At 46.3% G+C, this 23,688-nt stretch overlaps 1 protein-coding gene across 2 annotated transcripts in view; it reads left to right on the top strand.

Moving 5' to 3' along the window:
- The window catches only part of GMPR (guanosine monophosphate reductase), a 58,411-nt gene extending 36,573 nt beyond the window's left edge, over window positions 1-21,838 (top strand). The window contains exons 7-9 of one of the 2 annotated variants that reach the window (XM_065911948.1): window positions 12,460-12,502; window positions 15,076-15,235; window positions 21,353-21,838. In XM_065911948.1, the coding sequence (XP_065768020.1) occupies window positions 12,460-12,502; window positions 15,076-15,235; window positions 21,353-21,533 (384 nt within the window). In that variant the 3' untranslated portion in view covers window positions 21,534-21,838. The other variant, XM_065911947.1, reaches the window with a different exon arrangement.
- The last annotated feature ends 1,850 nt before the right edge of the window (window positions 21,839-23,688 follow it).

The raw sequence follows: 23,688 nt of genomic DNA, 5'->3' as shown, positions 1-23,688 counted from the left end.
TGCCCAGAATAGGCAGAACTTGTCAGATATAGCTGGATGGACTTGGACAGAGCTATGGCTTCAGCTTATGTGGGTGATATATATATAATAAGTCTCTCAGTCGTGTCCTCCTCTTCACAACCCCATGGTGTGAAGAGTCCATGGAATTATCCAGGCCAGAATAGTGGATTCGGTAGCCTTTGCCTTCTCCAGGTATCTTCCCAACTCAGGGATTGAACCCAGGTCTCCCACATTGCAGGCAGATTCTTTACCAGCTGAGCCATAAAGAAAGCCCATATATATCCTATAAACATTTGAATTATATATATTTAATAATATATATCTAAATTCTGAACTTTTGGCGTGTTTTTAGTGGTGCTATAACAATGGACTCAAATATAGTAAATTAAATCTTCAGTCCTTTTCACTTGTTCAGTTGCTAAGTCAAGCTCTCACATTAAATAATTGACAGGTTATTTTGGTAAAAAAAAAAAATGGATGTAGTAAATTAACATATTCTGGTGGAATGATCTGTTATTGGTTTTGGTTCAGCATTGAAACTGGTGAGATTTGATTTCTGGACCTGCTTTGAGGACATAATTTGTTGTTCAATCACTCAGTCATGTCCGACTCTTTGCTGCCCCATGGACTACAGCACAACAGGCTTCTCTGTCCTTCACTGTCCCCTGGAGTTGCTGAAACTTATGTTCATTGAATTGATGATGCCATCCATCCATCTCATCCTCTGTTGCCTCTTTCTCTTCCTGCCCTTAATCTTTCCCAGCATCAGGGACTTTTCTAGTGAGTTGACTCTTTGCATCAGGTGGCCAAAGTATTGGAGCTTCAGCATCAGTCCTTCCAATGAATATTCAGGACTGATTTCATTTAGGATGGACTGGTTGGATCTCCTTGGAGTCCAAGGGATTCTCAAGAGTCTTCTCCAACACTGCAGTTCAAAAGCATCAATTCTTCAGTGCTCAGCTTTCTTTATGGTCCAACTCTCACATCCACACATGACTACTGGAAAAACCATGGCTTTGACTAGACGGACCTTTCTTGGCAAAGTAATGTCTCTGCTTTTTAATATGCTGTCTAAGTTGGTCATAACTTTTCTTCCAAGGAGCAAGCGTCTTTTAATTTCATGGCTGCAGTCACCATCAGCAGTGATTTTGGAGCCCCTCAAAATAAAGCTTGTTACTGTTTCCATTGTTTCCCCATCTATTTGCCATGAAGTGATGGGACCAGATGCCATAATCTTTGTCTTTTGAATGTTAAGTTTTAAACCAGCTTTTTTACTCTCCTCTTTGACTTTCAACAAGAGGTTCTTGAGTTCCTCTTCGATTTCTGCCATAAGGGTGGTATCATCTGCATATCTGAGGTTATTGATATTTCTCTCAGCAGTCTTGATTCAAGCTTGTGCTTCATCCAACCTGGTATTTCACATGATTTACTCTACATATAAGCTAAATAAGCAGGGTGACAATATACACTCTTGACGTACACCTTTCCCCATTTGGTACAGTCTGTTGTTCCGTGTCTGGTTCTAACTTGCTTGACCTGCATACAGATTTCTTAGGAGGCAGGTAAGGTGGCCTGGTATTCCCATCTCTTGAAGAATTTTCTACAGTTTGTTGTGATCCACACAAAGACTTGAGCATAGTCAATGAAGCAGGTGTTTTTCTATAATTCTCTTGCTTTTTCCATGATCCAGTGGGTGTTAGCAATTTGATCTTTGTTTCCTCTGCCTTTTCTAAATCTAGCTTGCACATCTGGAAGTTCTCGGTTCACGGACTGTTGAAGCCTAGCTTGGAGAACAGTGAGCATTACTTTGCTAACATGTGAGATGAGTGCAATTGTGTGGTAGTTTGAGCATTCTTTGGCATCCCTTTCTTTGGGATTAGAATGAAAAGTGACCTTTTCCAGTCCTGTGGCCAGTGCTGAGTTTTCCAAATTTGCTGGCATATTGAGTGCAACACTTTTACAGCATCATTTTTTAGGCTTTGAAATAGCTCAGCTGGAACTCCATCATCTCTATTAGCTTTGTTCATAGTAACGCCTCCAAAGACCCACTTGACTTCAGACTCCAGGATGTCTGGCTCTAGATGAGTGATCACACCACCATGGTTATCTGGGTCATGAAGACCTTTTTTGTATAGTTCTTCTGTGTATTCTTGCCACCTCTTCTTAATATCTTCTGCTTCTGTTAGGTCCATACTGTTTCTGTCCTTTATTGTGCCCATCTTTGCATGAAATGTTCCTTTTGTATCTCTAATTTTCTTGAGGAGATCTCTAGTCTTTCCCATTCTATTGTTTTCCTCTATTTCTTTGCATTGTTCACTTAAAGCTTTCTTATCTCTCCTTGCTGTTCTTTGGAACTCTTCATTCAAATGGGTGTATCTTTCCTTTTCTCCTTTGCCTTTCCCTTCTCTTCTTTTCTCAGCTATTTGTAAGGCCTCCTCAGACAACCTTTTTGCCTTTTTGCATTTCTTTTTCTTAGGGATGTTTTTGATCACCAGCTCGCATACAGTGCTATGAACCCCCACCCATAGTTCTTCAGGCACTCTGTCTATCAGATCTAATCCCTTAAATCTCTTTGTCACTTCCACTGTATAATCATAAGGGATTTGATTTAGGTCATACCAGAATAGCGGTTTTCTCTACTGTCTTCGATTTAAGTCTGAATTTTGCAATAGAAAATTTGTGATCTGAGCCACAGTCAGCTCCCAGTCTTGTTTTTGCTGACTGTATAGAGCCTCTCCATTTTCGGCTGCAAAGAATATAATCAATCTGATTTCGGTATTGAGGTTATAATAATATACTTTAAAAATCCCTACGAGCACACAATCTCTTTCAAATTTTACTACAGCATCTGAGCCTTGCCGCCAGTGCCTCCCCCCACATGACTTGATAAACCGAAATGAAGATCTAGGTCTTTGATTCGTGGTCCCACGCTCACTTCCTGTATTCCTTCTGGTTTCTCATCCAGGCTTTCCATCCATCCATTCATTCAGTTAGTTCATATTCATTGAGCATCTACTGTGTGCTGAGGCTGGAATAAATGACCGAAGATTTCTCGGGTGCTGACAGAGTTCTTTCCCAGGTGGTGCTAGTGATAAAGAACCAGCCTGCCAATGCAGGAGGCATAAGAGATGCAGCTTCAATCCCTCGATTGGGAAGATTGCTTGGAGAAGGGCGTGGCAACCCACTCCAGTATCCTTGCCTGGTGCGCTATAGTCCATAGGGGCACAGAGAGTCAGACATGACTGAAACGACTTAGCACGATGCACGACAGTTCTAAGGTCTTCAGCTCAGTATCTTTCTCTTTTAGCTTTTGCCCCGGAGAACAAATTAAGCCCCATTTGTTGAACAACTTGTGGATAAAAGGCTGACATAGAGCCATCATCCTACACTTATGGAGTGAGTTGATTGACGTCATTGGAGTTACCAAACAGTGCAGTCCTCCAGTGTGGTTCTTGAACGCTCACCATAGCCCCCTCTTGGGCTGGCTGTATGACAGTCACCAGGGAAGCTTTTCACTGTACACATTCCTAGCCCCCATTCTGTTTAATTAAAAAAAAAAAGTGTTTATTGAGGTACACTTGCTTTACAATGTTGTGTTTCTGTTGTACAGCATAGCCACATGTATACATATATCCCCTCTTCCTTCCCGCATAGGTCACCACAGAGCATTGAGTAGGATTCTTTGTGCTATACAGTAGGCTCTCACTAGTTACCTGTTTTATGCATAATAGTGTATAAATGTCAATCCCAATCTCCCAATCCATTTCACCCTCTCCTCTCCCCCTTGGTCTCCCTACATTTGTTCTCTACATCTGTGACTATTTCTGCTTTGCAAATAAGTTCGTCTGTACCATTTTTCTAGATTCCACATATATGTGTTAAGATATGATATTTGATTTTCCCTTCTGACTTACTTCATTCTGTATACAGGTCCATCTGTGTCTCTGCAAATGGCACAATTTCATTCCATTTTATGGCCAAGTAATATTCCATTGTGTGTGTGATTCTGCATATGTACCACATCTTCTTTATCCATTCATCTGTCGATGGACATTTAGGTTGCTTCCATGTCCTGGTATTGTAAATAGTGCTGAAACGAACATTCGGGTGCATATACCTTTTTGAGTTATGGTTTTCTCTGGTATGTGTCCAGGAATGGGATTGCTGGATCATATGGTAGCTCTATTTTTAGATTTTTGAGGAATTCCCATACTGTTCTCCATAGTGCATATATCAATTTACATTCCCTCAATCCTGGTGAATGAGACTGTTCATAGTTTGACCCCTAGAGCACCATATGTAATTAGTCATAATTCTCCACTCACCATCAAGAGCCTTAATAACAATTTAGACCTTATATATATTCCTTCAATGACCACCATTTCTAAATTGGTAGAGGTCAAATTAATGAAGTGTTACTATGGACTTACTCTGAGATCCCATACTTGTGTCTTTCCGGAAATTTCACACTTGCTTAGTTTACAGGATTTTGCGGGGGGAGCAGGGGTGGAGGCTGTCTTTGCACCACAAGTCACTCTGAAAATCAACCGGGGATCTCCTTACCCAGCACTCTCTAATTTATAGCTTATGTCAGCTGTTCTCTAAGTGTGTGCCCAGACCAGCAGTACCAGTATCAACTGAGAAGTTCTCAGGCCTCATCTCAGACCTAGTGAATGAGAAGCCCTGAAGGTGAAATTAACAAGCCCTCCGAGGTCTGTAATCTGGGTCTGTTCTCAAGCTTGAGAGACACTGGCTTCTAGAGTCAAGGTTCAGCACACAAAGGCTGGGTCCATGTGCCAGAGCCATCTTTTGACACCCACAAAACAGTTTCTCTGAGTTTGTCAGGGACAGTGACAGCCCAGGCTGGTGGTCCTGATGCTCTGAGGTTCTTATTTTTCCATGGGTGGCCAGAGCTTTGCTAGATAGGGCTAGAAGTTCAATTTGTAACCAGCAGAGACCCCGTGACGTTCACAGACTTACATGGGTTCTGCATCCCTGACTTCAGCTCATTCCTCTGATCAGCTAAGTATCTTGTGGTTCAGAGCAGCTGTTTTTCTTGCTGTCCATTTGTCTAATGGAGTTTCACAAACAGGTTTCCTCCGCTTGCCAAGAGACCTAAACCCAGTGGAAACCTGTCAGTTGTTTGGATCCTGCCACTTTGTCTGGCTTCCTTCCAGCTGCCTCATTTTATACTCTCATTGCTGATCTTTGCTACTGCAGTTCAGAAGGAAGCTGTCAGGGGGTTGGCCACACCCAAGAGGCTGGACTTGAACTGAGTTTCTATTTATTGTGATCCATGTGGGCTTCTGAGAGGCAGAGGGCTAAGAAATCCAAGACACCCCCTGGGATAGGTGAAGAGTAAGGTGTGACCACTTCATTTTGTCTTGTCATCTGCTGGGGACGTGACGCAAAGGAGAGCATTTTAAAGGTAGAAACAGCTTTCGAGGTCATGATGGCTGTCAGGTATTGAACATCTATCTTCTGGGCACGGTATACCTCTAATCTCTAATCCCTGGAATGGTCTAGGTATGAGGTAGCTCTTATCTTTTTTGGACAGGTGTGCTAGTCAGGGTTCTCCAGAGAAACAGAACCAGTGGGTGGGTGTGTGTGGGTGTGTGTGTGTGTGTGCATATGTGAGTTTAGATAGAAGTAGATTTATTATAAGGAAATAAGTTGGTTAATGTGATGATAGGACTGAAAAAAATCGCAAGATCTGTAGGGTGAGTTGGCAAGCTGCAGACCTAGGAGGGCTGACTGTGTGGTTCCGGTCTTGAGCTCCAAGACCCGAGAACTAGGGAGAGCTGTGTTTCTGTGGGAGTCAGTGGCACAACTCTAAGGCAGTCATTGAGGAAGAATCCTCTCCCTTGGGGAAGTCTCAGCCTTTTTGTGCCATTCAGGCCTTCAGGTGATTAGGTGAGGCCCAGCCACATGCGGGCGAGCAGTCTGCTTTGCTGATTTGCATGTTAATCTCATCCCAGGTGGTGCCAGTGGTAGAGAATCTGCCTGCCAGTGTAAGAGACATGGGTTCAATCCCTGGGTTGGGAAGATCCCCTGGAGAAGGGCATGGCAATGAACTCCAGTACTCTTAACATGGAGAACCCCATGGACAGAGGAGCCTGGTAGGCTACAGTCCATAGGATTGCCAAGAGTTGGGACACGGCTGAAGCGACTTAGCATGCACACACTCTTATCCCCAAAACACCCTCTCAGAAACACCCAGGACAATTTTTGGCCAAATTCCACTCTACAGCCCAGTCAAGTTGACATATAACATCATCATACCTGGTGAGGAGACTGAAGCTTTGAGACCTTAGTGATTTTCTCAGCATCACACTGCTGGTGGAGGGCAAAGCCAGCTCTGAAACTGAGGCCTGTTCACCTCCTGTGTTCCACGCCTTCCCTTGATCACCCTCATTTAGAAAATGTGGAGACTCGGAGGGTGAGGGCTCGCTGAAGTCAACATGAATGCAGGGTTGGCCCAGCATTCCCGGTCCACCCCTTTCCGACCCCAGTGCTTTGGGGGGAGCTTCAGCTTAATCTGTGCTTATGGCTTGGCCTTTCCTCTCAGGGCTCCGAAGCCTGTGTTCCAGTGAAGAGATCAGAGTCAGGACCTGGTGAACCCTGAGGAAGGCAAGGGATTTGAACAACCAGATGAGTTCACTGTCCATACCCAAAATAGTTTGGACCTTGTAGTGCTTCCCAGGACCTAAAAAAAAAAGTCCTGTGATGAGGTTGGCTGGAATCAATGTTGTCTCTCTACTCAGGGCCAAAATTTTAACCATTGTATTTGATAAAGACCTACAGAGCAGGCTTCTCCAGTTTGAGGAGAGAATGATAGAGGTGGGGCTGATTCAGAGTAACCTCCAACCCCTGGCTCATCCCACCCAGTCAGTAGGGCTCTCGTCCACTCCCTGACCCTCCACAAAGAGGGATCCATTGATCTGCAGATTTCTTATTTTGTTGATTTAATGCATTAGCTTAGGAATGGTTAGTTTAGGAATGGTCAAACCATTATTTGAAAAGATCTAAACAAAGTCATTCAAAAAATTTAATTTTTTTGAGGCTTGAAAAATCCCTCAACCAAATACGTTTAGCCTGGGAAAAGTTAGAAATATAAAGGAAATAAAGACTATGAGAAATGCCATCTTTTAAAAAAAACTTATTAAAGCATAGTCGATTTACAGTGTGTTAATTTCTGCTGAACTGCGAAGTGATTCAGTTACACACACATATATATACTTTTCCATTATGATGTATTGCAGGATATTGAATATAGTTCCCTGTGCTATGCAGTAGGACACTGTTGTTTACCCATTTTACATATAATAGTTAGCATCTGCTAATCCCAAACTTCCATTCTCTCCTCCCTTCAACCCCTCCCTCTGGCAAGCACAAGACGTCTGGTTCTCTATGTCTGTGAGCCTGTTTCTGTTTTGTAGATAAGGTTGTTTGTGTCATATTTTAGATTCCATATATAAATGGTACTGTATTTGTCTTTTAAAAAAATAACCTATTTCGGGCTGTGCTGGGTCTTTGTTGCTGCGCGGGCTTTTCTCTAGCTGTGGCAAGCAGGGGCCACTCCCTAGCTGCGGCGTGCAGACGTCTCATTGCGGTGACTTCTCTTGCAGGGCGTGGGCTCCAGGGTGCGCAGGCTCAGTAGCTGCAGCTCCCGGGCTCTAGAGCGCAGGCGCAGTACTTCTGGTGCAAGGACGGGCTTAGTTGCTCCACAGCGTGTGGGATCTTCCTGGATCCAGGATTGTACCCGTGCCCCTGCAGTGGCAGATGGATTCTTTCCTGCTGAGCCACCAGGGAAGCCCCTGTCTTTCTCTTTTTGACTTGCTTCATTTGGTGTGATAATCTGTAGGTCCATTCATGTTGCTGCAAGTGGCATGATTTCATTCTTTTTAAGGCTGCGTAATATTCCTCTGTGTGCGTGCGTGTGTGTAGAGAGAGCTTTATCCATTCATATGTCAAAGGACAGTGTAGGTTGTTTCCATGTCTTGGGTATTGTGACTGGTGCTGCTGTGAACATAGAGGTGTGTGTTTCTTTTCAAATTAGAGTTTGGTCTGGATAGATGCCCAGGAGTGGGACCAGCTGGATCACATGGCAACTCTATTTTTAGTTTTTTGAGGAACCTCCATGCTCCATACTCTTCCATAGTGGCTGCACCAATTTACATTCCCACCAACAGTGTAGCAGAGTCCTTTTCTTCACACCCTCTCTATCATTTGTCATTTGTAGACTTTTTAATGATGTCCATTCTGCCTGGTGTGAGGGGTACCTCATTGTAATTTTGATTGCATTTCTCTAATAACTAGAGATGATGAGCATCTTTTCATGTCCCTATTGACCATCAGTATGTCTTCTTTGGAGAAATGTTTATTTAGGCCTTTTGCCCAATTTTTTATGGGATTGTTTGTTTGTTTCTGAGTTGTATGAACTGTTTGTATATTTAGAAAATTAAGCTCTTGTCAGTTGTATCATTTGCAAATATTTTCTCCTAGTCCATAAGTTGTCTTTTTGTTATAATTATGGTTTCCTTTGCTGTGCAAAAGCATAGAAGCTTGATTAGGTCCCATTTCTCTATTTCTGCTTCTATAGAAATGCCATCTTAAGATAACCACTGCTAATGTTTTGATATGTATGCTTCTAGACATTTTTAGAGTTTCCTCTTAACTAGGGTTCTAATCTCATTCATCCATTATTATAGCTGTGTGACCTTGAACAAGTCACTCCACCTTTCTGAGCCTCCCTCTTTGTTTTTCCCCACCTACAAAATATCAGCTTCTGGTACTTGTGATGTTTGAATAGAAAAGTGAAATTTGTAAGAACCCCTTGTTCATAGCTGGTGCTTGATTTAGTCCCCTCTGTCCACTGCATGCTTGTTTTCACTGCCTCTTCTTTTAGGGCTAGGCAGGTATTTTTAAGAAGAGGTCATGCTGACAGTTCACAGATCGAATCACCACTCATGTCATGTGATACCCTTTCTACTTAAATACTTCCAACACTCTTGGAAAACAAGTAACCCTTGAAATATTTGCATGTTGTTTTTTTTCCCTGCAAGTGTGTGTGTTCATGTATGAAAGTAAACGCATGTCTCTGTCTCCTGAGAACATGAAGGATGCTTTGACCCTCCTTTGGAGCTTACCTGTAAATGTAGTTGGGGGCAGACTCCTTTGCCCCAAGGCGTTATGTGACGTTGGGTTGCACTGGGTTAAACTGTAGTCCTGCCTTTTGGCCATGCATTGCCTATTTCATAAATCCCACCCTGGCACAGTGAGTAGACGAGGTGCTATGTATGGTTTCCTCTCCCAAGCACATCATGAAGTCCTGTTAACTGTGGACATCTTGACATCTGTGTACATCCTGGGAGGAGAAGAGCTTGTTCTCTGGGGGTCCCTAGAGCGCAGGCTTTCTGAGTCAGGCCTCATCACTGACCACACAGGTGTGACATTTGCAGAAGTCTGCATGAGCAGTCACAAACTATTCACAAGTGAATTAAGACTTAAGAATACGCTTTTGTGTGTGTGTATGCAGGTATGTGCACATCTTTTAAGTCAGACCTTTTTATTGGAAGCATGAGTTTATTTAACGTTCTTTTTTCTGGCCATACTGAATGGCATATGGAATATTAGTTCCCCACCCAGGGATCAAACCCATGGCTTGGGAGTCTTAACCATTAGACTGCCAGGGCCAGTCCCTGTTTATTCTTTTGAGGTTATAAGTTTGAGATCCTACTGTGGAGAACTGGTTTTGATAAAAAGATAAAGCAATTTAAAAATAATTGGCAAGTCAAGTAAAGGGCGTAGAGGGGTTGGACCTTTGAAAGAGAAAGTTAAAAAAAATTAAAAAAAGAAAGAGAAAGTAAAAATATGAAGCACCAGCCAGACACATGGCTGTGTATGTGACTGTATTCACATGAAGGGCTATGGCCACTTCCCTTTTATGGAGAGCCTGCCTCTGAAATAAATCCTTGCTTGTGACTCGATGGTCCTCTGGGGTCAGGAAAGCCAGATATGAATGATGCACTTGATGGAGGAGGTAATTGCAGTCAGTAAATATTCATAAAAACAAGAGATTGAATCCCCACCCCTGCCTTTTGATCAGAATCGCAATGAAGCAGTGTTTGAGATTCAACCAGTCAATCCTAAAGGAGATCAGTCCTGAATATTCATTGGAAGGACTGATGCTGAAGCTGAAACTTCAATACTTTGGCCACCTGATACGAATAACTGACTCATTTGAAAAGACCTTGATGCTGAGAAAGATTGAAGGCAGGAAGAGAAGGGGACGACAGAGGATGAGATGGTTGGGTGGCATCACCAATGCGATGAACATGAGTTTGAGTAGGCTCTGGGAGCTGGTGATGGACAGGAGGCCTGGCGTGCTGCAGTCCATGGGGCTGCAAAGAGCTGGACACGACTGAGCAACTGAACTGAGTGTTTGAGGTCTAGCTCCTGGAAGGACAGGCTTAAAAGCAGATCGGAAAAGGAGGATTGAGTCACAGGGACCCACGTCCTCAGTTAGACGCTGTTTGTAAAGTTGTTCCTCTCAGTTCCACGGAGATGCCCTCCACCTTCCTGCCATCACCACATGGGTAGCTCGGGTGGCCTGGGTCTTCTGCATCCTTCCCAAAGTGTGTCCCCTCTCCTGGGGACAGGCACTTCCCTCCAAGACCGGCCCTGGGCTCTGTCACGTTGCATCTGGGCACTGACCTGGATTCCCAGGGCCGCTGCTTCTCTGCCTTTCTCTGTTGGGTGGGCGGCTATCCCAGGCCACGTGGCTGGCCTTTTCCTCCTCGGACCTCACACAGGCCACACTGCCAACAGCAGGTAGCAGCCTGGTTATTCTGTGCCTCTCGGGCTTGTAAGCAAACCCAGTAGGTCCTTGTCCTGTGGTTTTGTACTGGGTCCCTGGTGTTGGAACATAACCCCCACAGCCAGACTGTGCTGGCAGCCAACGGTGACGGGCACTGAACCAGTGCAGGGCGCTCTGTGGGTCACGTGGGTGTCGGGAGCCTATGTTTGACTTGAAGGAAACTGGGGACCTTACAAGAAAGTGACCGGGAGACACAAGGCTCGAAATATAAAAGAGCAAGTTCAGTGTCCTTTGTGGCTCATAAAATACTTGTGCTCTTGTGCTAAATAAATCTCACTTCATGCCAGGCAGCGGGAAGAGGTGATGACTGAATGATAGTTAGGTGGGGATGGCCAGTGGCCAGGCATGTTGTACAGGGGCTGGTGGAGATGAGGTCCAGCCCCCCGATCCTGCCTCTCAGTGGTTCCTGCATCCTAAGTGGAGTGCTGATGCCTGGTGGGGGAGCTGGGGTCTACTGGCCTGAAACATGACTGACGGGGCCTGGGAATGGCAAGTGCAGTGGCCAGGGTATTAGCACAAGTTGGAGTGCCTGATGCAGAAAGGCCAAACAAACTGAAACATTGGAGTTTGGAGCAGAGAAAGGTTAATTGCAGGGCCATGCAAAGAGACAGTGGCTCATGCCCTTAAAAAAACCCTAAGCTCCTGGGAGGGTTTTGACAAAGCACTTTTAAAAGCCAGCTTGGGGTGTGGGGGGCGGAGATTGCAGGGTCACGTGATCAGCTTGTACACAATTATCTGATTGGTTGATGGTGAGGGAACAGGGTGATGTCACAGGGGTTCATGTTATCAGTCCTTAGGTTCCAGAAGGCCTGGGGCTGTGTGCCCATGGTCATCAGATATTAATAGAGTAGTTAACATCTTCTGTTTGGTGGTGGGTTTTCATATCTGCAAAGCAACTCAACAACTGTGCATCAAATAGGGGCTTCTTTGGTGGCTCAGATGGTAAAAGATCTGCCTGCAATGTAAGGGACCTGGGGTCAATCCCTGGGTCAGGAGATCCCCTGGAGAAGGGAATGGCAGCCCACTCCAATATTCTTGCCTGGAGAATTCCATGGCCAAGAGGAGCCTGGCAGGCTAAAGTCCCCGGGGTCATAAAGAGTTGGACACGACTGAGCAACTAACACTTTCACTTTTCACTTTCATATCTGCAAAGCAACTCAGGAACTGTGCATCAAATGCTATTATCTAGGTACTTCAGAGAGCAGCTTGAGCAGACAATACGGGGGAAGGCCTGTCTCCCAGGAAGGGACCCATGGGGTCCTGCTGGGTTGCAGTTCCTCTCTTTTTTTCTGATACTCCTCAGTCTTGAGGAGAACAAGTTTTTGAACAAGAAAAGGAATATAAGTTCAGAGAAGGAGGTTAATCATAAACTTGACAGAGGTACCCGCACGGTCCGTCTTCGTCACAAGGGGAGTGTTGGGCCTGGGCTCTGCTGACTGTGTGCTGGTCTGCAGGTGAGGTGGACGGAGGGGGCTTGGCCAGCAGATACCATCTCATTCCCCCGGCGGAGATGGGGGGGTGCGGGGAATGGCCTGGCCCAGCTCCCACTGACCTCCTCTTTGCTCTTCCCCTTTTTGAAGGACGGAGGCTGCACGTGTCCAGGAGATGTCGCCAAAGCCTTTGGTAAGAGGCCGTGGAGGGGAGGGAGCATGCAGGGAGTGGGGAGCTCCCTGCGGGGGTGCCGGAGGGAGGGGGCAGTCACATTGGGAGAGATTGGGGCCAATCCTGAGTTTCCTCTCCCTGGATCTCAGCCTCTGATTGGCCCACATCCTGGCATCGTTTGGTTCTAGCTGGTGGCAGAGAAGGCTCAGGGGACTCATTGGAAGAGGACTGTACCAGGTCTGATCCCCCCCCCCCCCCCCCGAAACTTCAGCGAGTGGGTGTTTGGAGCCTCACCTGGGGTTAATATCCCCCTGGAGGGACTGAAATCCCAGCCGCAGTTTCACAAGCCAGATGCTGAGGAGCCTGTTTCCCACTGGGGGGCAGCAGCGTCCGGCTGTGGTCTGGTGGGGCTGGACCACGAGGCCTGGCTGGCCAGGTGTTTTCTTGGGAAGGCACTGGGTCATCTAGTGTCTCTGCGGGCTGAGCCCCATGCCCGCCACTGAACCTTTGCCAACTGTGGTCCACAGCTGTGAGGTGTACCAGCTGGAGGCAGCCACTCCCTCCTTTCCTGATCCCAGGACCGGGTTTGCTGCTGGTTTATTTTTTCTTTTTCACTGGAGGGAACTTTTCTGCCTTGGGCACCCCTCAGAGATGCCACCAGCCCCTCCTCTGACCTGTAAGCGGTGACATCCCCTCCTGTCCTTCTTTATCGCTGTTTCGGTTCAGCCTGTAGAACGTCTTAAGTTCATTTTTTAAATTATTTTTTCTAAATATTAAGATAATTCTAAATTTTTAGAATTTCATTGAAATATTTAGGTAATTCTAAACTATCTAAAATGGTGTTTTTTTAATTGTTTTTTCGAACGCTGCTCATGACAATACAGGGCAGTGTTCTTAGCAGCTAGGTTTTGTAGCAACCCTGGAGAACGTGCAGGGGCCGGAGGCCCCCAGAGGCGAGGGACAAGGTAAGGGTCCCGCACTCGGGGACGGAGTCGGGATTCCTGCTCCACTGGTCTGTTCACTCGCCTCTTATAATAAGGATCACAGCAGCCAAGGACGTTTCTCCTGTGGGGTTTTCAGCCGCAGGGACTGAACACTGAGGGGTGTTCTGTCTTGGGCTCCCCTCTAACAGTGCACACGGACACCCTGCGCAGAGTGGTCTCTGGACTCGGGCTCTGAAGGCTTGCCCGCAGCCCCCACCCCCATTCCAGGAAATGTAGCCATGCCTTCGGACGGAGAGGGACCACTTTGGGAAAAAATGCTGGTTGGGAAAGGACACAGAAGCGTTCAGAAAGGGATGTGATTGGAAGCCTGAGTGGTGGTCATCAGGAGGCCTGACGGGACACCAGTTGTCCCCGCCCCCTTATCATCCTGGCAGGGGGACCGAGGAGCCGGCATTTGTGTTGGGGACCCTGCAGGGAAGCCGTCAACGCTTGCTGCCAAGTCAAGAGGTCCTGTGTCTTGCTTGCCTGATTGCCAGGCTCAGGGTCCAGCCTTGCAGAGCCGGCCTTCCGAGTTGCTGGACAGAAAGGCCTGGAACACCTGATGCACACCTCGAAGTCCTCTTACAGATATTTAAGCGACCAGCTGGAAGCGGTCAAGGCCGCTTTTTAGGGAGTCTGCGCTTGCTGCTTCTGATCCTTCATCCTGGTTGTGTAACACTTCTGTACCCTGATATCCTCCGATTCTGAATGTAAACCCTCAGTAGGACTGCTCAGGATGGCGAACAGTGATTATTTCTATTTCTTCCATGTATGCCTTCTACTTTCCAACTAGTCATGCCACCTCTGCCATGTGCTGTGATAAATACTGAGGACAGAGCAGTGAGTCAGCCCTGGTCCTACCGCTCCTGGTTTGGATCCAACATAACCTCCAAAGGCAGCTGCAACACTCCAGTCTCCTCTGTACCTGTCCTGGAAGTTTCATGTCATTTGGTGATTTTTATGGGGTGTTGTTTACTCTGGAAGTCAAATGTTTATCACAACAGAGGTGTGAGTCGAGTTTTACAGGATATATCTGTAGATAGATGTGTGTATATGTGTTTGATGTACACAGACATACACGCGTACACACAAACGCACACACACATACATATATGTACGTACAGATTTCTCTCCTTCATGCCCAAGCTCTCGGGGAGGAAGTTCTGTCTGTTCTGAGGTCCCTTTACATCTATACAGAGTGTGAGTGTGCCGAGACCTTCATGTAGACCAGATGCCCAATGGGGACATGGTGGAGGACTTATTGCATTAAGTATGAGATTGGAAAACACGCTGAGTTGCTGCTCACTTCTAATGTTCCTCTGATTTTAACAGAGGACGTTGTTTTAACCTGTGGACGTTGGTCATAGAAAGTCAACAATAACAGTTAAGGATTTCCTAGTGTACTAGTCACCAAGCTTCAGTAGGCTGTGTTGCTCAGAATGTCGGGTGCCTGTCTGCCCTTAACTTTTTTCCTGAGTGGAGAAGTTGGGCTTTTTCTCGCTATAACCAGGAGGAGAGAGGGGGAGTTGGTAGCACTTCCATCTTTCTGGAGCTGAATTTTCCCTGACCCTTTTCTCTGCTGCTTCTTTTTGTCCCCACTTTGGGGTGCAGGAGCTGGAGCAGATTTTGTCATGCTGGGAGGAATGTTTTCGGGCCATACTGAGTGTGCCGGAGAGGTGATCGAGAGGAACGGACAGAAGCTCAAGCTGTTCTATGGGATGAGCTCAGAGACAGCAATGAAGAAACACTCGGGAGGGGTCGCGGAGTATAGGTATGTGGGGGTGGGATGGGGAGTAGGTACAGCACCGTCACTGGTGAGGTTACATTCCCTTGATTCTTATAGAAGTGGGATGGAAGTAGGTCTCAAAGAGTCCAAGTTTGTTTATATTACTGTGGCTTCCCTTGTCGCTCAACTGGTAAAGAGTCAGCCTGCAATGCAGGAGACCCTGGTTTGATTCCTGGGTTGGGAAGATCCCCTAGAGAAGGGATAGGCTACCCACTCCAGGATTCTTAAACTACCCTGGTGGCTCAGCTGGTAAAGAATCCACCTGCAGTGTGGGACACCTAGGGGATGGAAGTAGGTCTCAAAGAATACGAGTCTCTTTATATTATGGTACCATGGGAAAGGCCTGGGAAACATTTTTAAAATTAAGATATTTAACTAAATAACTGTATGGCTTACATTTTTTAAATTGAGGTATAGTTGATTTACATTGTTAGTTTCAGGTGTATGGCAAAGTGATTCAGTTGTACATACATATACATTTTTTTTCAGATTCTTTTTCCTTATAGGTTACTGCAAAATATTGAGTAGAGTTCCCTGTGCTATACAGTAGGTCCTTCTTGGTTATCTACTGTAAACATAGCAGTGTGTACATGTCAATGCCAGACTCTGAGTCTGTCCCCCATCTTCCTTCCTGGTAACCGTAAGTTTATTCATAAATTCATTTGTATAATTCTTTTTAGATTGTGCATAGAAGCCGTATCATATGATGTTTATCTTTCTCTGACTTCTTAGTAGGTCTATCCAGGTTGCTGCAAATGGCATTATTTCATTTTTAATGGCTGAGTAATATTCCATTGTGTACATGTTATATATGTGCCACATATTCTTTACCCATTTCTCTGTTAATGGACATTTAGGATGCTTCCATGTCCTGCCTATTGTAAACAGAGCTGCAGTGAGCACAGGGGTACATGCATCCTTTACAACCATGTCTAGGAGTGGGGCTGGATCATATGGTAGCTCCATTTTTAGTTTCCTAAGGAGTCTCCTTACTGTTTCCGTAGTAGGTGTACCAGTTTACATTCCCACCAACAGTATAGGAGGGTTCTCTTTTCTCCACACCCCTTCTAGCATTTACTCTTTGTAGACTTTTTGATCATGGCCATTATGACTGGTGTGAGGTGATCTCTAATATTGAGCCACAAGAGCTATTTGTAAATTTTGGAGAATTGTAATCCCTTGCTAGTTGCCATCATTTGCAAATAATTTCTTCCATTCTGTGGGTTGTCTTTTCACTTTGATTATGGTTTCCTTTGCTGTGCAAAAACTTTTTTGAGTTTAACTAGGTCCCATTTATTTTCCTTCTTGTTACTCTAGGAGATGGATCAAAAGATACTGTTGTGATTTATGTCAAAGAGTTTTACCTATGTTTTCCTCTGAGTTTCATAGTATCAGGTCTTAGAGTTTCTTTGTGTGTATTATGTTAAAGAATGTTTTGGTTTTTTTTTTAACATTTTGCTCTCCAGTTTTCCCAGCCCCATTTATTGAAGAGGCTGTCTTTTCTCCATTTACAGTCTTGCCTCCTTTGTCATAGATTAACTGACCATAGGTGTGTGGATTTATTTCTGAGCTTGCTGTCCTGTTTCATTTACCTACATTTGTTTTTGTGCCAGTACCATATTGTTTAGATAACTGTAGCTTTGTATATAGTATAGTCTGAAGTCAGGGGGGTTCCTCCAGCTTCACTTTTCTTTCTCAAGATCACTTTGGCTATTTGGGATCTTTTGTGTCTCCATACAAATTGTAAGAATTTTTTTGTTGTTCTGTGAAAAATGCCATTGCTAATTTGATAGAGATTGCATTGAATGTGTAGATTGCATTGGGTAGTATAATCATTTTGACAATATTGATTCTTTCAATCCAAGAACGTGGTTTCTTTCCATCTATTTATGTCATCTTTGATTAGAAAACCCATCCTGGCCTCTTTCAAAACAGCCATAATTTTTATCCAACTAGCATTGGCAGTGTTTGGAGTCGAGTTGGAAATGGAATTAGGGGTATGTGTGAGTAGTTATGACTCTTGTTCAGCCATCCCTGGAGGGGACCAGCTAGGCTTCCAGGGGGTTAGGCCAGAATGTCCCAGCCTTGTCCTGAGAGAACACCTGTGGAGCCTGGCGTGAGTCAGGTGGAAGGATGGGTCTCCCACTGCATGTGAGATGGGGTGGGTGAGACCCCCTCACGGAGGTCAGACCTTTTGGGAAGAATGCCCTGTGTCACCTGCAGCAGCTCCCATAGGACTCGCCCTTGCCTACAGGCTTGGACAGTTGACAGGCAGCATTTGTAGGCATTTAATCATATCAGTCTGCAGAAGGGATGCTCACGGCTGCTTATTTGTTCCATTTCCGTTTTAATTGTGTGTACGTGTGTTTGGAGAACGTTGTGGCAGAACTTACTCACCACCTCGCCCTGCTCCGTAGAGTCTGCTATTGCTTCTCATCAGAGTTGGCAGTGATGACAAGCCGCGCCATGTGGACAGGACAGGAGCTCCTGAATCCTTAGAAGGATGGGAATTCCGGCCGCCTGCCATGGGCTGATACCCTCCATTTCCTACCACTTACTCCACACCCAAAAGCTTTCATGAGAATGTGGGATTTGGATGCATTATGTAAGGTCTGAGGCAAGCTCAAGGTACACAATTCAGTCACTGAGATATTTCAGGTGGGCAGGCTGGTGGGAGGGGTGGGGTTCCCCCCCCCCACCAGAGCTGTGTTCCTCGGGTATTGGTAGTCTAACTCCACTCCTCTGCAGTCTTTTTCTCTTTTGGGGGAGTCTCAATAAGGAAAAGACATTGTAGTTATGGGGACAGGGGGGTGGAAACGAGGAGCCGGGGGCTACATTCATACTTTCATCCTGGAAGCTGCAGACAGTTTAGGACAAGAGGGACACCCCATCCTATGCAGCCTCCAAAGGCCTCTTTCTCCTGTGTGATGACTGGTGGAGGAGGCCAGACAGTGTCGGGGGAGAGAGAGAAAGGGGTTTACTGCCTCCCCTTCGACCTGAACCTCTGCCAAGCGGCTTAAGGCTTTACTAGGACCATTGTTCAAGGGCCTGTGCCTTCTCCCATGTGCTGGTCTGGGAGAGGAGCCATTGCGATTGCGTGACAGCCAGATGCTTTGCCTGGAGGACTCTCTTTGCCCTCTAGCCACTGCATCTGTTTTGGGTTTCTAAGAAAAGCAGGTAGGGAAGGCCGGACCAGGCTAGAGCATGAACAGAAACCAAGGAGCTGAACAAAAAACCATCTTCTGTGATTCCAGCAGGGTTTAGACAAAACAGAAAATAGATTCAGGAGTACCAAGACTCAGTTCCGGAAGTAGATTCAATCAAATCTTAGACACGGAAGGAAAGTGCTGAAGAAGTGAGAAGCATAATCAAGAGGCAGTGTGAGCCCTCTAGGCTGCATCCGTGTTGTGTCTTTGCATCCCCCTGCCCCCCATCATCTGATCGCCTCCTAAGACTGGTTCTCCTACTTTGACATTGTATTTAATTAAGGCAGAGTTATTTATGCTTTGCTAGTTCCTTCCCAGTCATTACCCACTTAGTTCTCACGCTGTCCTTGGGAGACACATCAAAGCCCTTCATTTTACAGATGAGAAGATTTGGGCATCAATGATAAATGACTTGCAAAAAGTATCATTGCCACTTAGAGAAGAAGTGATGCTGCGGATCTGGAGGGTGTCTATAAGCCTGGAGAGGCCATGGAAATGTTTATTAAAAGATGAAATGGTCATCATTTCTGGCACATTATGCACATGTTGGTCTGTGGTCACAGAATACAGCAGTATCAGTCATCTTGGATGTGACCAGTGACCGGCTTCATGAACTCAGTGCTGTAAACTAGCCACTAGGCCAGCCCTTGGTCTGGTCGATGGTTTGTGTTTTTGGTTTTTTTCCCCTTAGTTTTTATTGGACTATAGTTGTTTGCTTACAATGTTGTGTTTCTGCTTTGCAGATAAGTTCCTTTCTATCATTTTTCTAGATTCCACATATATGTTATTACATATTTGTTTTTCTCTGACTTGACTTCATTCTGTATGGCTGTCTCTAGGTCTGTCCTTGTTTTTGCATGTTCTACAATTTCATTCCTTTTTATGGCTGAGTAATATTCCATTCTGTATATGTACCACATCAGTAGCTACTCCTCTGTTGATGGACATTTAGATTGCTTCCATGTCTGGGCTGTTGTAAATAGTGCTGCAGTAAACACTGAGGTGCATATATCTTTTTGAATTAAGGTTTTTCTCTGGTATGTGCCCAGGAGTGGGGCTGCTGGATCATAGGGTAGCTCTATTTTTAGTTTTTTAAGGAACCTCCATACTGTTCTCCTTTACCTGAGGAAAGGTCTTTGCCTCAGGTAGGTTTATTCCAAGGTATTTTCATTTTTTGTTGCAATGGTAAAATGGTATTGTTTCCTTAATTTCTCTTTCTGATCCTTCATTGTTAGTGTATAGAAATGCAAGAGATTTCTGTGCATTAATTTCATATTTTGAAGCTTTGCCAAATTCATTGATTAACACCAGTAGTTTTCTGGTGGCCTCTTTAGGATTTTCTATGTTAGCATCATGTCATCTGCAGTTTTACATCTTCTTGTCCAGTTTGGATTCCTTTTATTTCTTCTCTGATTGCAGAGGCTAGGACTTTGAAAACTATGTTGATTAACAGTGGCGAGAGTGGACATCCTTGTCTTGTTCTGGTCGATGGTTTAAATTGCTAGATCTTACCTGAGGGTAGTCTTCCATGTGTAGATTTCAATGCATGAGAGTTAATACCCTTTTGAAACTCTAGGTAATGACTTTTTGATCAAGAGATGCTGGTTTTTCATGTGAAGAGACCAGCTAAAGTTCCAGTATTTGGTAAATTGTCTGGGCTCCCCTCGTAGCTCAGTTGGTAAAGAATCCGCCTGCAATGCAAGAGATTCTGGTTTATTCCCGGGTTCCCGAAGATACACTGGAGAAAGGGATAGGCTACCCTCTCCAGTATTCTGGCCTGGAGAATTCCATGGACTGTATAGTCCAGGGGGTGGCAAAGAGTCGGACACGACTGAGCGACTTTCACTAGAATGTCCAGGTTTCCTGACCCTTGGATGGGGGCCAGAGTTTTGCGTGGACTGGAGACTCCCTTCCTGTAATGCCCCGTCTCACGCAAGTCTAGACAGCATCTCTAAAACCTGCAGTAAGGGGGGTGATGCGCAATCTGGCAATGTTGCCTGGTGGCCTTAGGAAGAGTGGGACAAGGACTCAGCAGGACAGTTAGACGTGGTTTAACGTCTGTGCCATGAGCCAGACCTGAGTTTCTGAGCGTCACCCAGAAAACGTGAAGGATGCTCACCAGTGCCTTGGGTCCTTAGTTCTCCTCTGGGTCCACCTCGCAGATGCCCCACACCACATCTAGGCATGGTGATTTGTGCAGACACGCAGGAAGGTGAGCCGAGGGGTGCTCAACAAAGGCCGTGCGAGTGGAGACTCTGACCTCACTGGTGGAGGTTTCCATGTGACCTCGCAGCACCCACTTGTCCATTTTCTCTGTCCCTTCTCCCTCTCTCGATCATCTCCTGTGAAGATCCTCTGTCTGATGCCGACTGGAGGGCTGGCAGGGGTGTGGGGGAAGGGGACACTCTGGGCTTGTTCTGTTATTGGTTAGGGCGGGCCAGCAGGAGAGGCCGTGCTGGGAGGTCTGTTCCCCTACCCCGTCGGTGTTCTGGACTCTGGGTCAGCTGGAGGCCCATGTACGGATTAGTGGAGGATGGAAAGGTGGGGCTGGTTTCTGATGGAAGGATTGGTGTACTTGCAGGAGGTGGTGGGGTGCTGGCCCGGTCTGCGACTCTTTCAGGAGTTGCTGATGGACACGTTGTGTTCCCGGCACTCTGGGCAGTCAGCAGCCAGGCTGTGCGTCTTGGGTGGGAGGAGTGTGTCCACCCGAGATGCTGGCCTGACCCTCGTGGTGTGTGCAGCAAGGCCGAGGTCCTCCCAGCGTGGGTCAGATCAGAGGGTGGCATGCAGCTGCCCGAGTGCCTTGGGGCGGGTTCAAGTGCCAAAGCTGGGGACCCTGGCTGGGTAGTTCAGGGAAAAGAACCAGACTGAAACAAACACCTCCTTTTTCTTCCAGAGCCTCTGAGGGCAAGACTGTGGAAGTGCCTTACAAAGGGGACGTCAAGAACACTATTCTGGATATTCTCGGGGGACTGAGGTCTACCTGCACCTACGTGGGGGCCGCCAAACTCAAAGAGCTCAGCCGGAGGGCCACGTTCATCCGAGTGACCCAGCAACACAACACCGTGTTCAGCTAACCCCGAGGACGAGGCCACCTCCGGCCAGCAGAGGCGTCCATACACACCTGCTTTTCCATCTCCTCGTGTTAGGGCAGAGGTTCCAGCAGGCCCTGGGGTGTGGGGGCAGCCCCCTCTTCTCCTCTCATCACCTGGAGGCCGCAGGACTCCCCTAGGTCGAGGGGCCCAGAAGTCGAGCACTCAGAGGGTTAGCGGTTGGAGCTTACCTGCCCGGAATGTGTAACCTCATTGTTGAAGCTAATATTCATGCTTTTTTTTTTTTTTTTAAAAGAAAATGGTTTCACTTTAATATAATGCTACGAAGACTTGCTTGCGTGCTGGAGTTTGCATTTACAGGACCAAGTTGTTGGGGGAGCTGGGGGTTTTCTGCTTCCTTCCCACGACTGGCTCTTGGTGGTCAAGGTACCTGGGTGGGAAAGGCAGAGGGGCAGGGGGAGGGGGCCGCAACCAGAGGAACCAGCCCCCCCTCCATCCAGCTCACAGATGCTGCAGAAGAATGAGAGCAATCACCTGGACAGGTGAGCTTGGTTTCCTGCAGGTGTCTGCACGGTGCGGGGACACACTTCCGCCGCATCTCTTACACCTGCCTTTGGGGACAGGTCCTCTGTCACTGTGCTCCTGCTAGTCTTGTCCTGGGTTTTCGTTTGGTTCATTTTCCTCCATCTCTCCCCTCTCCTCCTCCTCTCTCAAAGAGATAACATTATTTTGAAGAAGTTCCAGGAGATCGTTCAAGGTTACCCACTAAAAAGTTGAGAAAAGCAGCTGAAGCCTTGACATTGGTTTAGAATTGGAGATAGAAGCGTCCCCTCGTCACAGCGATGAATACTCTCCAGGAGGGACCGTGGGCGCTGCTGTCTAAGGGTCCATTCATTCATTGATGACATTTGTACTTTCTTGGAGAAAAGACTCATGGCCTTGGTGGGAGTCCCATCCCAGTGCACTGTGACACTTGTCTAAACAGTGAACCCTCGTGCCTTAATGACGACCGGCCACTTCTTTTGAAGCATTACTTGAGTATTAGGATTGGGAAGTGTATGCAGCCCAGGATGTTTTACTTTATTTCCTTTTAAATGAGGCTAAAGCAGCAGATACAGGAGTTAATTTTTCTTTGAAGAGACAAGTGACGGCCCTGGAGGAGAGAGGAGCCACTCACTCCTGCTGCGTGAGAGCGAATTAACAGCCTGATGCTCATGGTGACAATGTATGAGGAATCCGAACAAACCACCACACTCCAGGGACTTCCAGGCCTGAATTTAGTCTTTGTTGCTCAGTTGTGTCCGACTCTGTGACCCTAAGGACTGCAGCATGTCAGGCTTCCCTGTCCTTCACTATGTCCCGGAGTTTGTTCAGATTCATGTCTGTTGAGTCAGTGATGCCATCCAACCATCTTATCCTCTGTCGTCCTTTTCTCCTGTCCTCAATCTTTCCCAGCCTCAGGGTCTTTCCCAATGAGTCAGCTCTTCGCATAAGGTGGCCAAGGTATTGGAAAACTTCAGCTCCAGCATCAGTCCTTCCAATGAATATTCAGGGTGGTTTTCCTTTAGGACTGACCGGTTTGAGCTCCTTGCTGTCCAAGGGACTCTCAGGAGTCTTCTCCAGCATCATGATTTGAAGGCATCAATTCTTCAGCACTCAGCCTTCTTTATGGTCCAGTCTCACAGTCTTAGAAGAATACATTTAAAAATCCAGCAACTTGAGCTCCGTGCTAATACTTTTTCCTCCTAAATCCACCCAGAATAATCCTTATAGGAACACGAATGCCCACACACTTGAGATGAGAGTCTGAAGGATACTGAACCTCTAGCTGGATGTGCGTTGCAGCTGGAGGTACCCCACCTTTTCTGCCTGGTTGTCTTGAGGTGTGAACCTCTGTACCTGTGGTAGATGTATGTTACACTTGAGCCCTTGAGTTCATTAGTTTTAAGAGATCCTTCATGGCAAAAGAAGGGAAAGAAGTGGAGAAGTCTTAAAGCTCTTAAGGGACTGCCAGTAAGTAGTCAGGAAACTTCCAGAACAGCATTCTTCATACTCCTGTCTCGCTTGGGGCTGTCCAGTCCTATCCGTGAGGACATGTGCCTGCTTTATCCATCTTGTGCAAAGATTTTCCAGACTACCTGCTCTGTTTCCGCCAAGGGGAGTGAGGCAGGTTCCTCCC

The sequence above is a fragment of the Muntiacus reevesi genome, chromosome 20, assembly GCF_963930625.1.
Source record: "Muntiacus reevesi chromosome 20, mMunRee1.1, whole genome shotgun sequence".
NCBI classification, from domain to species: Eukaryota; Metazoa; Chordata; class Mammalia; order Artiodactyla; family Cervidae; genus Muntiacus; species Muntiacus reevesi.
The sequence above is the reverse complement of the archived record's forward strand: the minus strand, read 5'-3'. Positions and strand labels throughout refer to the sequence as shown.